Below are 16,789 nucleotides of genomic sequence, written 5' to 3'. Positions count from 1 at the left end.
GTGAGCGTGTGTGTCACGCAGGTGTGTGTGGAGAATGTCCTCGAGCAGGAAATCGCTCCTGTTCTTGTGGAAAGACAAGTAAGTTTACACACACACGCACACACACGCACACACACACACACACACACACACACACACACACACACACACACACACACAGACAGCAGTGTGACACATTTAATATAACAGAAAAAATTTTGTTAGAGTATCTGTTATTTAAGCTTAAGGATTTCCTGTCTAATGCATTGCCGTGTGTGTGTGTGTGTGTGTTCAGAGAGTGTGTTGCCATGTACTGTGGATGTTCCCACCTGTGGAGACACCTGCGGGAAGAAGCTGGACTGTGGTTTACACACCTGCTCAATGCGCTGCCACAGAGGAGCCTGTGAGACCTGCCGACAGGTGACACACACACACACACACACACACACACACACACACACACACACACACACTTATTCTCTCTGTTTCTCTCTTTTAACATGCACTCACACACAAATATTACAATGATACACTCAAACTCAAACACTCAAACATCCTTTACACATCCTTCTGTTGTATTCATGTAACACACACACTCAAACACACACATTCATAACACACGTTAAGTCGTGTGGAAACACTTTGGGAATGTGTAATGTGTGTGTGTTGTTTTTAGTCCAGATTTAAATGTTGGGTGAAATTTAACCGGTTGTTGAAAAGAAAGTCATTCATAATGTGTTTATTTTGTGTGTGTGTGTGTGTGTGTGTATGCACAGGAAGTAGAAAAGACCTGTCGATGTGGTCGTTACAGCAAACTCTTGCCTTGTCATAAAGAATATCTCTGTGAGTCCAAATGTAACAAGACCCGGGCCTGCAGCAGACACCAGTGCAAGAGGAAGGTTTGTAGAAAACACTCACACACACATTCCACTGGTATCTCTTTGTGCCTCATTTACACCCCATGTCCACTTGTACCACTCAGCCTATGATGTTGATAATGTGTGTGTGTGTTTGCAGTGTTGTCCAGGAAACTGTCCTCCGTGTGACATGAACTGCGGTCGCATGTTGGGCTGCAGGAACCACAAATGCCCGTCTGTGTGCCATCAAGGTGAGCCGTGATACACACGTGATGATATTCATTCATTCGGTCATTCGTTCATTTTCCTTCAGTTAGTCCCTTATTTATTAGGGGTTGCCACAGCGGAATGAACCGCCAACTATTCCAGCATATGTTTTATGCAGCGGATGCCCTTCCAGCTGCAACCCAGTACTGGGAAACACCCATACACACGCATTCAGTTCAATTCAATTCACCATTATTTGTATAGCGCTTTTACAATGTAGATTGTGTCAAAGCAGCTTCACATAGAAGATTATAGTTCAGTTCAGTTCAGCTCAGTTCAGTTTAGCTCAGTTCAGTGTGGTTAAATAATCACTGCTGAGAGTCCAAACACTGAAGAGCAAATCCATCGATGCACAGCTCTACAGATCCCAAACCATGCAAGCCAGTGGCGACAGCGGAGAGGGAAAAACTTCACCAATTGGCGAAAGTGAAGAATTAAAAAACCTTGAGAGAAACCAGACTCAGTTGGGCACGACCATTTCTCCTCTGGCCAAACGTCTTGTGCAGAGCTGCAGTCTAGGCGCTGGAGAAGCTGGACGTCAGCAAGACTCGTCTGTCCCCGGAGTGTCACTGGAATCAGTCTCATGCTCTTCACTCCTCCATGACCACTACAGCAGCTGCTCAGGACACGGCCCGGTCCAGGATTATGGAAACCTTGGGATCATCTCGTCGCTGGTCTTGCATCGAATCAATGGCGCTGCGTGGTCTGAGGGTCTCGGGATGAGTATCCCCAGGTGGAAATAGAGAATAAAGAGAATAATTAGCGTAGCTTCTGTTTATAGTGTATATAAACGAGATGAAGAAACCTGTGTGGAGCACATTCATGTATCATACCACTAAGTGGTGCACTAAGTGTATGCTTTACTGAACAGATAGGTCTTTAATCTAGTTTTGAATTGGGAGAGTGTGTCTGAGCCTCGGACGTTATCAGGAAGGCTATTCCAGAGTTTAGGAGCCATAAATGAGAAGGCTCGACCTCCTTTACTCGACTTTGCTGTTCGAGGTACTACCAGAAGCCCTGAGTTTTGAGATCTTAAAGAGTGAGTTGGATTGTAGCGAGACAGAAGGTTGGTTAGATAAACAGGAGCTCGATTATTTAAAGCTTTATATGTAAGAAGCAATATTTTAAATTCAATACGAAACTTAACAGGCAGCCAGTGTAAGGAGGATAAAATTGGGGTGATGTGATCAAATTTTCTAGACCTGGTAAGAACTCTGGCAGCTGCATTTTGTACTAGCTGAAGTTTGTTAATAGAGGATGCTGGACAGCCAGGAAACAGAGCATTACAGTAATCCAACCTAGAAGTCATAAAAGCATGGACTAGCTTTTCTGCATCTGAGATGGATAGCATACTTCGTAACTTAGCGATATTTCTCAGATGAAAGAAAGCAGTTTTTGTGACATGGGAGATTAAATTGCTGTCTAATATGACACCCAGATCTTTTATAGTAGAGCTAACGCTAACTTTGTATCCCTCTAATTGTAGGTCGAGTTGTGAGATCTGCTGTGTACAGGATTTAGGCCCAATAAGTAATAATTCTGTTTTGTCTGAGTTTAAGAGAAGATAATTGTTGGTCATCCAGTCTTTAACATCTTTAATACACTCAGTTAGCTTGGACAGATTAGACGTCTCGTCAGGTTTAGTTAAAATATATAATTGAGTATCATCTGCATAGCAGTGAAAGCTGATCCCATGTCTTCTAATAATGTCTCCCAGGGGTAGCATGTATATTGTAAACAGCAAAGGGCCTAAAACTGATCCTTGAGGCACCCCGTATTTTACTGGGCTGATTTGTGAAGGCTGTCCATTAATATTCACAAACTGGTAACGGTCAGATAAGTATGACTTAAACCATTGTAGGGCATGTCCCTGGACACCTGTAGACTTTAAGCGATTTATGAGGATACTGTGGTCGATGGTGTCAAATGCGGTACTAAGGTCGAGTAAAACTAATAGGAAGATGCACCCTTGGTCAGCAGCTAAGAGTAAATCGTTGGTTATTTTCACTAATGCAGGTTCTGTACTGTGATGAGCTCTGAAACCTGACTGAAACACTTCAAAAACATTGTTTGTCTGCAGAAAGGAGCATAATTGGGCAGAAACAACTTTTTCTAGTATTTAAGATGTAAATGGAAGATTTACTCATTCACACACACACTCATACACTACGGCCGATTTAGTTCATCAATTCCCCTATAGCGCATATACTGTGGGGGAAACCGGAGCGGCCGGAGGAAACCCCCGCCAACAAGAAGAGAAGATGGAAACTCCACACAGAAAGGCCAACTGACCTTCTTGCTGTGAGGCGACAGTGCTAACCACTGAGCCACTAAATCAACTGCATATTTGGAATCAATACAGCTACATTGTCACCTAAATAAGTCTCAATAGTACATTATGTGGTCCAGCAGCTGCATTATTTGTCAAACTATAGTGAGTTCAGTTCTCTTCTATGCACTCGCTGCAGGCGGAATGATACACGCAGGTGCAGATCTACACCACCTGACAAAAGTCTTGTCATCGGTCCCAGTTGTAAGAGCTACAAATAATAACTTGACTTCTAGTTGATCATTTGCAAACGTGTCAGAAGGTCAATTTTTCTGATGAATCATCTGTTGAACTGCATCCCACGCCAACACGGGGAGAACATGCAAACTCCACACAGAAATGCCAACCCAGCCGAGGCTCGAACCAGCGACCTTCTTGCTGTGAGCCGATTGTACTACCCACTGCGCCACAGTGAGGCCCTAAATTTTTTGTTGTGAATTATAAATTCTAGCTCTCTGAATCTGCCAAGAAAATTGCAATCTGCATCTCTACGAAACGACCCCCCCCCTTTTTTAGTTTAAATATATTTATGTTTATTTTTGTTCTTTTAAAATAAACCCAGATCCAGTCAGATTAAATGCGTTGTGAAGGTTGAGCGATTGTTTCTGGGCTAAAGCTCATGTTGACAGTCATGCGCCGATTAATCTCTCAGATCTTTTTATTTTCCAAAAGTGTTTCTCTCTGTGACCCGCCGGGAGTGTTTCCTGTGTGTGCAGGGCGAGGGCAGCGTTTCCTGTCCTCGGGGCAAACGGGAGTGTTTTCTGCCGCTCACATCGGAAACCTTGAGCAAAAGCTTGATTCGCTCCTGTGTGTGTGTGTGTGTGTCAGGATCACATTGGCCCAGATACTCTTCCTGTCTGCTTCCGCTTATCAGCCCGTTTAGAGTCCGGTTCACCTGCATGAATGAGCTGACCTTTCCGCAGCTCAGAAGTGTGTTTGTGTGAACGGTAATGAGGATGAGGGTTATCTCATGCTGATGGATTGTCCGCTCGGTATGTGCCTCATGCAAATGCGCGTCTGCAGCAACAGTGTTATCTGTTGAGCGGCTGCTATCTCAGCGCATGGCTCTGTTATTTAAATGTCAGCCGGCGAGTGTGTGCAATCAGCTCAGATGGACAGTCAGAGGACTAAATCAGGAGTGTCAAACTCTGCAGTCCTGCACAGTTCAGTTCCAACCCTGCTTCAACATGTTTACCTGTAGGTTTCAAACAAGCCCGAAGGACTTAACTAGTTGATCAGATGTGTTTAGGGTTGGCACTAAACTGTGCAGAGCTGCGGCTCTCCAGGAACTGAGTTTGCCCATAAAACTGTTGGTGTGCCTTCAGGAACAGGGTTGGGAAACACTGCTGTATAGAATATGGATGTAGTATCAGTGACATCCCCCATAGGTTTCTGAAGAGAGCAAATGAAGCTACAAGTAGGTGTGGCCAATCGTTGCCATTTTGTTTGCACATCATTGCACCAACCGGGGGGAACCGAAAAAGGGGTGGAGCGTGAGTGGAGCTACTGACACCTGCTAGCATTGTGCTTAGGCATTTCTTTGGAAGAAACACTTAATACTTCCTTACCTGCCACTCGTTTGTGTTCTGACCACATGTGCTTGGTTGTAGACTATATTAATAAATTGTTTTGTCTTTTAAAAACACTGTTGTAATACATTGAGCCACTAAACATTATTCATATGACACAAATTACTTTCAAACACTTCAGATATAGTCTGTGTAGGTAAATGCAAGACTATTGATGAAATCCAGGCATGACACTGTATGACAACGCTTCAGATGACTGTTCTAGAGCCTACAGCTAATCAATCTGACAGATTCTGAAGGGCATTACAGCTCTAAAGAACATTATAAATGATCTCAAATAAAACAAATACATTTATAGAGATGGTGTATAAAGATATAATTTCATTCACCTGGGAAACGGAGGCCATGTGAATGGTTTGTGAACACAATTAAGTGCACACTGCATGCCATATTATCTGATAATTGTAAGTAATAATTCCAAAAGGCTACTGACTGTGTAAAACCATGTAAAATAAAATAAAACAAAACAAAACAAAACAAAAATACGATGTATATGCTTAGTTCAGCAGCTAATCAGCCGGAATCAGCTGAGATGAATTGACGTTGACCAGCGAGACCTAGCTGTCACTCAAGTTGCCACGCCCTTAATTATGCAGACTTAATATAACCTCAAATAAACGAAACAGATGAGTTATAAAACAATTCACCCCCTCACAGTTGTCATGTAGTGTAATATTGGCTGTATTCACCAAAATCTTTCTTTGTACCAGGTTGCAAACACCTTCTTTTCTGCTGTAAAGTCGGCCATTTTAACAGTAGGCTCAATAGAAATTTGCTCTTATGGAGCCAGGACTAGTGGAATTTTAATGAACTGCAGTTTCAGTTACTTCTGTATTTGCTTCACGAGGGAGAGCGGGATGTTGCCGCTTGAGTTTGACACCTGTGATCTAAGCACACAATACCATCTGATCACTGCAGGCTGAACACAAGCAACAAGTGTATTAAATATGTTGCTCACCTTTATTTTTGCCTATAATTCTCATAGCTTATAGCGCAGATTGTGTGAAAGCAGGTTATGATGGAGATCAGGTTTCATCATTCACTCAAAAAAAAGCTATGTTTTTGCTTGTTCAAACTGCGTATTTAAAATGAGCTGAATCAACACAATTCTTGAGATTTCATTGGGACAGCTTAATGTTTTTATGTTTTAAATTTAAGCGTGTTAGCTTAATCGATTCGTGTTGGACAACGTGAATGAATTTTGTGGAACCCTGCATTTTTACAATGTTCTGAAACGTGTATACGTGCATACCAGGGGTCGTAAAATTGTTAGTTCAACATCCCAAGCTATTATGTTTTCCGTTTGTGCTTCTAAACATTAATCCACCCTATCCTTTGGACTATCTTAATGGGATAAAAAATAAATATAGCTTATTTCACTTCTTTTGCATTGTCTAATAAATTGGGTATTTGTGTAGTATGCCATTTTGTTGCATCGAGGACTGCTATCAATGTGTGTTTGAATTTGTGTTTGCTCTAACTGGTGTTGTCAAAACCAAGTTTATTAAGTAACAATAAAACAATAAAGATATAGTGTGGAGTAACTATGACGTCACCTAGTAGGCTAATCTGCTGCTTGCATAAAACTGGTTCCCTCTATAAAATCACTACAGGATTTTCCTATAAGCTTTTCGAAGTTTGCAAATAATAAGCTCTGTGTTTAAACACAGTTCATTACACTTACACGTTTTGTCCAATCAGATAATCCTCACACTTTTAGCACTTTTGGATCTTCAATGCAAATGCAAGAAGTGAAGAGTTAACATTAGGCTATAAATAGACTATACTAACTTCGGGGCGCTCGCCTGTGACAACTTTTCAAGCTTATTTTTAGAAATATGCTCCATGACAACGATTACTCCAATGATAATCCATGCTATATATTATAAACAAATAGACGAATTACCTTGTTTGTAAACATTCAGAATGCACGCAGCGAGGTTGCAGGAAAAAACGGGAGCGCTAGCATTTATAGCAAGGGAATGACATCCGATGCGGTACAGAGTTTGCTGTATTAGAAATAAGATATATTGATTACATATTATATATATTATTTACATAATGCTTTCAGCGTATTATAACAGCTTGTCACGCAGTGATAAGCACCGTGATTCTGCAAAATTAACGTTAAAGTGAGCGGCGTTCGTCTGACAGGTCCATTTGCAATAGCACCCTCCCAATGGATATTGGGTAAGAGGAAATGGCCAAGCATCCAGCCTGAAATATACATCTTTCATGAAACTCCAAGTGTTTTAACAAGAGAAAAGTTAAAGGCCTACAAGTCTTTGGATGCCTACAATGTTGTTCTGTGTGGTCATGTGCAAGAAATAATGTCTCATGATTACCAGATTCAACACTATGTAGAGCTAAAAACCGAGATTCTGCCTAGCCAAAGACAAGGAAAGAAGATGGAGCTGTATGACCTGGGTAATCATGAACAAGCAAAACGACTGCATTCTGACAGCAAACTGCACCTGTACGCCAGGGTATGTGAACTTACACCGCAGTTTAGTTCACCATATTTAACTGTTTTTCCTGAAATCATTGCTCCAATCAAAAACCAGTAATGTGTATGATTCAGCATAGCGTGAACTTACCTGATATAACATGAAAACTGCAGATTCCAGCATTTTTATTTAGGTCCTCACTCCATTCAGCTCCCTTTTAGCCTAAGATGTCTGCGGTTGGCATTAAAGCAGTGTTTTGTACGGTTAAGTTTAAGTCGAATTCGGCATCCTACCGCACAACACGACATGTTTTCTATTGCAACCTGTCTCTTTTTGCAACCGGGAACCCATGTGATGTCATGTGTGACGTAGGTTGGTAATTCGTCTATAAATACGCAAAAACACATAGACCTACGTGCCTTTTGGCTCATTTTTTTATGTGGGAAATACATTTTGTTTAGCTTTTTTTGGTTGTAAAAGTTTTAAAACTGTATTTATAAATGTGCCTACATGATATTATTAGTAGTAGTAGTACTGTTTCTACAAGTGAACGTATTATCTACACACAATATGAATTCCCAAGTAGAAAAATACAACAAACTATAAAATAATATTCATGAAAATACTTAAATCACAGACAAATCCAAATGCCCAACGTAAGCGAGCTGTGCTCCAGACCAGATCAGCTCGATGACGTATAATGTCTCCGACACCGCCTGTAGTCCCATTTAGCAGCTTGAAAGTAACCGTCTTTTTAAAGAAGCGTAACCGAATTAAAAAATCAAGACTGAGATGTAACTGTGTTTTATGTCATAGAATAAAACGTGAAAGTATCTTGAGTTTGTGTTAGCCACGGACCTTATTTAAGTGATTTAACTGAAATCCCATTGAAAAAACCCATTGACTTTGGGACGAGGGAATCTGAACTGCTAAAATGCAAACTCACTTACGGCTTTTTGCATACAAATTGACGTCATAGTTCGTCCACTATGTTATTCAGGAACAATAAAATAATAATAATAATAATAATAATAATAATAATAATAATAATAAAAAGTGTTTGTGTGCTTGTTTGTTTGTTTCAGGCAGCTGTTATCCATGTCCTGAGATGGTCAAGGTTGGTTGTGAGTGTGGCTCCACCGCAATCTCTGTGCCCTGTGGGAGAGAAAGAAGCACCAAACCGCCACGCTGTAAAGAGCTCTGCAAGTACGCAATCTTACATTTACATTATATTTACATTAAAACTTTAGTCATTTAGCAGACCCTTTTGTCCAAAGAGACTTACAATTGAGGAGGCATTCAGCGATTTAACAAGACGAGGCAATACACACAGGAGTCAGGAGTTAAACAAAAGAGCTGTTAGTGCTTAGAGCAGGGGTCACCAATCTCGGTCCTGGAGGGCCGGTGTCCCTCCATGGTTTAGCTCCAACTTGCCTCAACACACCTGCCTGGGTGTTTCAAGTATACCTAGTAAGACCATGATTAGCTTGTTCAGGTGTGTTTGATTAGGGTTTGAGCTAAAATATGCAGGACACCGGCCCTCCAGGAACAAGTTTGGTGACCCCTGGGTTAGAGAATTAAGTACTAGAGTAAGAGGGGGCTTTAGGTGATTATAAATGAGTCCCTGTAAATATACTGATTATTATTACTGTTCTATTCTAGAATGTTGATTGTTAAATCAACATATATTTATATAATCAACGTATACATGATATTTAATTTACACAACACTTTTATTACAATTATTTAACCATTTGACATAAGACATTAGTATTATTTACATCATTTCATTTATGAAAAACAACTCTTTGTTGATTACAAAATACAGCCCAGCATCACAACACCATTCATGCTCAAAAACAGTGCATTTATAGTCATTCATAGTGATTCAAATCAACAGTAGTACTAGATTTAATCCTGTCTTTGAACGTCAGTACAGTAATTTGTCAATTTCTTTATTCGATTTCATTTTTCTTTGAAAAATAAGAAAATTAATGAATCAACATTTTTATTTCTGCAATTTTACATACTTAAAACCCATAAAGAAAACCGGTTTTGTAAAAAAAAATACCCATTAATGAAAATAAATGAGTTAAGACATCAAAAAGTGAAGATGAAACAGTGATTCTCTAAACAAAATGGACACTCATCACTTATGTTTGGGCTTATTTTTGTTACGAAAGAGACAGAGGCATGTGTTGTTCTCTGATGAGTCCACCTTCATTGTCTTTCTCACATCTTAGAGAGTTAAGGTGTGGAGAAGCCCCAAAGAAGCGCACCACCCAGACTGTTGCATGCCCAAAGTGAGGCATGGGGGGGATCAGTGATGGTTTGGGCTGTAATATCATGGCATTCCCTAGACCCAATACTTGTGCTAAAGAGTGTTTCTACAGGTGGTTTGTCAAGCCCACTCACCTCTATGAAGCACACTACATGAATACAATGTTTTTTTTCATCTGTCCATTCCTGTAAAGCATAGTAAACGAATATTTGAGTTTGAGAGAGACAGACAGACTGACATGTACTGTTGTCCACCTTCATTATCTTTTCCACATCCGGGAGAGTTACGATGTGGAGAAGCCCCGAAAAGCATCCCACCCTGACTGCTGATATCCTGAGTAAATCAGTGATCATTTAGGTTGCAATATTATGGCATTTGCTAGGCCCCATACTTGTGCTAGAGAGAGAGTGTCTCTACAGGTGGTTTGAAAGACAATTCACCTTCAAGTCCACCTTCACTGTCTTTGCCGCATCCGGGAGAGTTACGGTGTGGAGAAGCCCCCAAAAAACGTTCCACCCTGAGTGTTGATTTCCAGAGTAAATCAGTGATCGTTTAGGCTACAATATTATGGCATTTGCTAGGCCCCATACTTGTGCTAGAGAGAGGGAGAGAGAGTGTCTCTACAGGTGGTTTGAAAGACAATTCACCTTCAAGTCCACCTTCAATGTCTTTGCCACATTCAGGAGAGTTATGGTGTGGAGAAGCCCCAAAGAAACGTTCCACCCTGACTGTTGATGTCCAGAGTAAATCAGTGATTGTTTAGGCTACAATATTATGGCATTTGCTAGGCCCCATACTTGTGCTAGAGAGAGAGAGTGTCTCTACAGGTGGTTTGAAAGACAATTCACCTTCAAGTCCACCTTCACTGTCTTTTCCACATTCAGGAGAGTTATGGTGTGGAGAAGCCCCAAAGAAGCGTATCACCCAGACTGCAGCATGACAGCTACAATATTATTGCCCAATACTTGTGCTAGATCGAAAGTGTTGGGTGTTTTGCACAATATTTTTCAGGTTCCACTCCTGTTCTGTTGTACAGTATCATAGAAATGCCTTTGCTTGTCTCTGAAGGAAACCTCCGTCATGTCATCACACGTCTCAGGAGAAGCACCGCTGTCACTTCGGCCCGTGCCCGCCCTGTAAGCAGCCCTGTCAGCTGACGTTAGCAGGCTGTGTGCACTTGTGTCCCGCCCCTTGTCACGACCAGGTGCTGGTTAAAGCCACTGACCGGGTACGCCATTTATATATTATCATGATTGCCTTTTTTAAACCCTTGTGTATTGTTCAAACTGACCTCCCTTTCATTGTGTTATTGGCTGTTTTGACTTCCATTATAATCACATATTTACAAAGCCATGACAGCATATAATCATGCATTCTTGTTGCTGGTTTTTTCTGTCATTATAATGGAAGTCAATGGGGCAAAAATAGCACCAACATAACGAAAGGATGGTACATTTGCCCAGTGTATTGAGTTCTTGAAGAATTTCAAAGCATTTTCCCAAAATACGTGTCAAAATAAGATTTGTCAGCAAACATCATTCTATTTGCTGAAACAGAGAACGCTGTGGTTAATTTAAGACTCAAAATCACCCACAGAGTGGATGAAAACGACCCAATAGCACACAAAGGTTAAATTTGTTTTACTAAAAGTTTAGTTTTATCATTAATGGTTTTGTTAGTTTAGTTTTTTAATCTCGTGAACACCTTTATATGTAGTTTTTCGTTTATTTAGATTTAGTTTAGTGAACAGAACATGTGCAGTGTTGACTATAACAAAATTGATTGTTTGCACGGTTTGCATGAACTCTTGTGCAGATCTCTTACAGAGCGAGTGCTTATTAATCCTTAAAACATTTTGCTTATTATTTAATTTCATACAAATATTTAGTAACTCGTCGGTTTAGTATAGTTTCAGTATTTTTCATTTGTTATGTTTTTAACTTTAATTTTTAATTTAATTTAACTTTAGCTCAGTTACAAAATGTTTTTTGACTAGTTCTGTGACTGTTCTTCAGGCTAACTTGGCTGGTCCGTGGGAACAACCCTCGACTCCTGCGTTTGTGTGTACGGCTCTACCATGTCCTCCCTGCTTGGTTCCCATACCAACGTAAGGAACATGAACACACACACATACACTTTTTTGGTGGTATAAGAGCAAATCCAGCCCAAGGCATAAGCAAACTAAGCGGATTCTTATGGCCCCGTGGCCACCAGGGGGCCCCCAAGAGTGCATGAAATTACTAACTTTCGTTTTTGTTTTAGTTTGTTAGAGAGTTGGGTTATAGATTGTGGGTAGGACAAAATATCAATATGCTCTGGCTCAAAGAATCTATATTTATTTAAATGTACAAAAGATTTGAATTGACTGCAGCCATTTACCGCTGTGGCTGCAGTACACCCAGCTGCCGTAATGGCGGATCAACAATACATCAGAGACACACTGGCGTTTTTAACCACTGACAGATGAGCCATTGCGATGGTGAAAATTTCAGCCATTTGGACACCTTCTTCTGTCCAAGCTGGACCAAGGTATCTGTGTGTTTCAGACATAACAGTTCTCTTGAATAATAATAATAAGAATGCAATTGGCTGCTTCTAGCCAATTTTGTTTCTGTCAACATTAATTACAGCTCAGTTGTGTCTAATTGTTTAGTTTTGTGTCAAGTAGTCTTATAAAAGGCGGAATCAATAGGCAGTTGTTTCTGCAGAATAATATCTAGAATTGTCTTAAAGGTCCAGTAAAATTAAAATAACATTATTTAGATATTAGTAGCAGCATGTCAGACTTCAAGGATATCTATAAGCAAGTGTGGTACAAAACAATGACTGAATTCACATTTAGAAGATATAAAACTGATATAAACATGTAAAACCTGCAGTTTGTCACTTCCACCTAAATGAGTCTTTAGTAAATAACGTTTTTTTTTCACATCACCTTATACTTCAGTTTCTCATCAAATCTGACCAATCAAATGCTCTCTAGTGTCTAGTGTAGGAACTGAAGTATAAATAATTTGTTGCTTTGTTCTGCTGGACAAGCCTAAAGCTGTGAATGTGTATGTCTTCTAAATACAAATTATTTTAAGGCTAACATACACTCAACGGCCACTTTATTAGGTACACCTTACTAGTACTGGGTTGGACCCACTTTTGCATTCAGAACTGCCTTAATCCTTCTTGGCGGAGATTCAACAAGGTACTGGAAATATTCCTCAGAGATTTTGCTCCATATTGACATGATAGCATCACACAGTTGCTGCAGATTTGTCGGCTGCACATCCATAATCCGAATCTCTATTGGATTGAGATCTGTGGAGGCCATTTGAGTCCAGTGAATTCATTGAGAGTTGCTCTTATGCAGACCTCGGTTGTAGCGAGTGTTTATTTGAGTTACTGTTGCCTTTCTATCAGCTGGAACCAGTCTGGCCATTCTCCTCTGACCTCTGGCATCAACAAGGCATTTGCGCCCACAGAACTGCCGCTCACTGGATATTTCCTCTTTGTAGGACCATTCTCTGTAAACCCTAGAGATGTTTGTGCTTGAAAATCCCAGTAGATCAGCAGTTTCTGAACTACTCAGACCAGCCCGTCTGGCACCAACAACCATGCCACGTTCGAAGTCAATTAAATCCCCTTTCTTCCCCATTCTGATGCTCGCTTTGAACTGCAGCAGATCGTCTTGACCATGTCTAAACGCCTAAATGCATTGAGTTGCTACCATGTGATTGGCTGATTAGACATTTTGTGTTAACAAACAGTTGGACAGATGTACCTAATAATGTGGCCGGTGAGTGTATTGATACTAACATCTAAAAAAACTTCATTTTAATTATTAAAGGGAGTTTTAGTTGGAGTTTTAATAATTTTTAATTACCAAAACACATGACATGACCTCTTAATCCACCTTAAAGGGATAGTTCACGCAAAAAGTGACTCGCAATTTACTCTCCCTCAAGTCGTTCCAAACATGCGAGTTTCTTTCTTCTGTTAAACTCGAAAGAAGATATTTTGAAGAATGTTGAAAACCTGTAACCATTGACTTGCATAGTACAAAAAACAAATACGTCAATAAGTCAATGCTTACATGTCTATAAATTAATTATTAATAGTTCATTTGTTTGTATTGCTAAATTTGTTGCAACTATAATTACCTCAAATTACCAGCACTTTATGATGGTTTAAAAACAATATATTACTATAATGCTGAAACATTCTACAGAATATCTTCTTTTGTGTTCCACAGAAGAAGAAAAAACATGGGTGACCTGGCCCTTTAGCGCTGTATAATACCTAGGTCATACCCATGTCATTGTACACATTTTTGTGTCCTTGTAAAGCACATAAACCAGCACACACACTCGCTGCAGGCACCACCACTGTGTGTTTGTAGGATCGGCGGGGAAGCAAGGCAAGGCAAGGCAAGTTTATTTATATAGCACATTTCATACACAGTGGCAATTCAAAGTGCTTTACATAAACAGGAATAAAAGAAACAATTATAAGAGAAATAAAAACAAACAGAATAAAAATAAAATAAAATAAAAGCTGATAAAATGTGTTATAAAAGAGTTAAAAAGAAGAGAAAAACATAGTAGTTCGATCTGTCGGACGTAGCACAGTGCTCATTCAGTAAAGGCACAGCTAAACAGATGTGTTTTCAGTCTTGATTTGAATGTGCCTAATGTTGGAGCACATCTGATCATTTCTGGAAGCTGATTCCAGCAGCGAGGGGCGTAGTAGCTGAAAGCCGATTCACCCTGCTTTGACTGAACTCTTGGGATTTCTAATCTATTTGATCCTAAAGATCTGAGTGATCTGTTAGGTTTGTATTCAGTGAGCATATCTATAATGTATTGAGGTCCTAGGCCATTTAGTGATTTATAGACCAGTAATAATACTTTAAAATCTATTCTAAATGTGACTGGGAGCCAGTGTAAAGACCTGAGGACAGGTGTGATGTGCTCTGATTTCCTGGTTCTGGTCAGAATTCTGGCCGCAGCGTTCTGGATGAGCTGCAACTGTCTGACTGTCTTTTTGGGAAGGCCAGTGAGGAGGCCATTACAGTAATCCACCCTGCTGCTGATAAAAGCATGAACAAGTTTCTCTAAGTCTTCACTGGAAACAAAGCATCTAATTCTTGCAATGTTTTTGAGATGATAGTATGCTGATTTACTAACTGCTTTGACATGACTATTGAAACTCAGATCTGACTCCAGAGTCACACCAAGATTCTTGACCTTATTTTTTGTTGTTTGACCCTTAGAGCCAAGGTACGCATTCACCTTGAGAACCTCATCTCTGTTCCCAAACGCAATGACTTCAGTTTTCTCTTTGTTTAACTGAAGAAAGTTTTGGCACATCCAATTGTTAATTTCATCAATACATTGGCAGAGGGTGTCAATGGGGCTGTAGTCATTAGGCAGTAAGGCTAGGTAGATCTGAGTGTCATCAGCATAGCTGTGGTAGGAGATTTGGTTCTTTCTCATTATTTGGCTCAGAGGGAGCATATAAAGGTTGAACAGGAGTGGTGCCAGAATCGAGCCTTGTGGGACTCCACATGTCATGGGTGTCCACCCTGACCTATGGTCACCTATACTGACATAGTATCCTCTCCCTTCAAGGTAAGATCTGAACCATTTGAGGACCGTCCCAGACAGCCCAACCCAGTTTTCCAGCCTATCCAGAAGTATGCTGTGATCGACAGTGTCAAATGCAGCACTGAGATCAAGCAGTACCAGCACTGTTAGTTTGCCTGAATCTGTATTTAGGCGGATGTCATTGATTATCTTTATAAGGGCGCTCTCTGTACTGTGATGTGGTCTGAAACCAGATTGAAAATTGTCCAAACACCCCTTGAAGTTTAAGAACTTGTTAACCTGGTTAAAAACAACTTTTTCAATGATTTTGCCAATGAAAGGGAGATTTGAGATGGGCCTGTAATTGCTCAATATGGTGTTATCTAGGTTGCTCTTCTTCAAGAGGGGTTTAACAACTGCAGTTTTAAGTGAGTTAGGAAAAATCCCCGAGAGAAGTGAAGCATTTACCACTTTTAGAAGATCCATTTCTAAGCAGGTCAACACCGTTTTAAAGAATGATGTGGGGAGCGTGTCAAGACTGCAGGTTGATGTTTTCATAATTTGCACGATCTCTTCTAAGATTTTGCCATTAATTGCCATGAAATCGGACATAATGTCTGATTTCTTAAGTTGTGGTTGAGCTAGTCTGACGTCGACACAATTTGGCTGATTGGATGAGCTGATTGCCTTTCTGATATTATTGATCTTGTCAGTAAAGAAATGAGCAAACTCATTACATTTGCTTTCAGAGAGTAGCTCACTGGGAATCCGACTGGGGGGGGTTGTGAGTTTCTCTATCGTTGCAAAGAGTTTACGAGCATTGTTTACGTTGCTGTTTATAAGGCTTGAAAAGAAAGTCTGCCTAGCAGTTTTTAGTTCCATATTAAAAGCACGAAGACTGTCTTTATAGATATTATAATGGATTACTAGTTTCGTCTTTCTCCACATACGCTCAGCTTTTCTGCACTGTCTTTTCGTCATTTGAATTCTTGGGGACCTAGTCCAGGAACCCCTTTGGCTGCTAGTTATCTTCTTGGCTTTAACAGGAGCAATGTCATCTATGACATTCTTAACTTTAGAGTTAAACAAATCAAGAAGAGAATCAACAGAGTCTGCAGATATACTTGGTGCTAGCGATATGGCCTTCATAAACTGCTCATTAGTGTTCTCATTTATGCATCTCTTTCTGACAGAGACAGATCTGTCTTTAATAGCTGGAGTGATCAATATATCAAAGAAAATACAGAAATGATCAGATAGTGCAACATCCTTAACAACAGTTGATGAAATGTGTAAACCCTTAGTTATAAGTAGATCAAGAGTGTGTCCACGATTGTGTGTGGGTCCTTGAACATGCTGAGTCAGATCAAAAGTGTTCAAAACAGTCATCAGTTCTTTTACAGCATTGATTTCTGGATTATCAATGTGAATATTAAAATCCCCAGCAATGGTAAAATAGTCAAA

The 16,789-nt window shown here is 40.1% G+C and overlaps 1 protein-coding gene across 1 annotated transcript in view; it reads left to right on the top strand.

The window, feature by feature from the left end:
- nfxl1 (nuclear transcription factor, X-box binding-like 1) overlaps positions 1 to 16,789 on the top strand; it is a 46,772-nt gene that overhangs the window by 9,893 nt on the left and 20,090 nt on the right. The window contains exons 9-15 of the mRNA XM_056448881.1: positions 1 to 78; positions 275 to 399; positions 756 to 878; positions 997 to 1,087; positions 8,554 to 8,674; positions 10,818 to 10,977; positions 11,765 to 11,856. The exon at positions 1 to 78 is cut by the window's left edge and continues 37 nt beyond it. Of these exons, the coding sequence (XP_056304856.1) occupies positions 1 to 78; positions 275 to 399; positions 756 to 878; positions 997 to 1,087; positions 8,554 to 8,674; positions 10,818 to 10,977; positions 11,765 to 11,856 (790 nt within the window). The remainder of the gene's footprint in view (positions 79 to 274; positions 400 to 755; positions 879 to 996; positions 1,088 to 8,553; positions 8,675 to 10,817; positions 10,978 to 11,764; positions 11,857 to 16,789) is intronic.

The sequence above is a fragment of the Danio aesculapii genome, chromosome 23, assembly GCF_903798145.1.
Source record: "Danio aesculapii chromosome 23, fDanAes4.1, whole genome shotgun sequence".
NCBI classification, from domain to species: domain Eukaryota; kingdom Metazoa; phylum Chordata; class Actinopteri; order Cypriniformes; family Danionidae; genus Danio; species Danio aesculapii.
The sequence above is the reverse complement of the archived record's forward strand: the minus strand, read 5'-3'. Positions and strand labels throughout refer to the sequence as shown.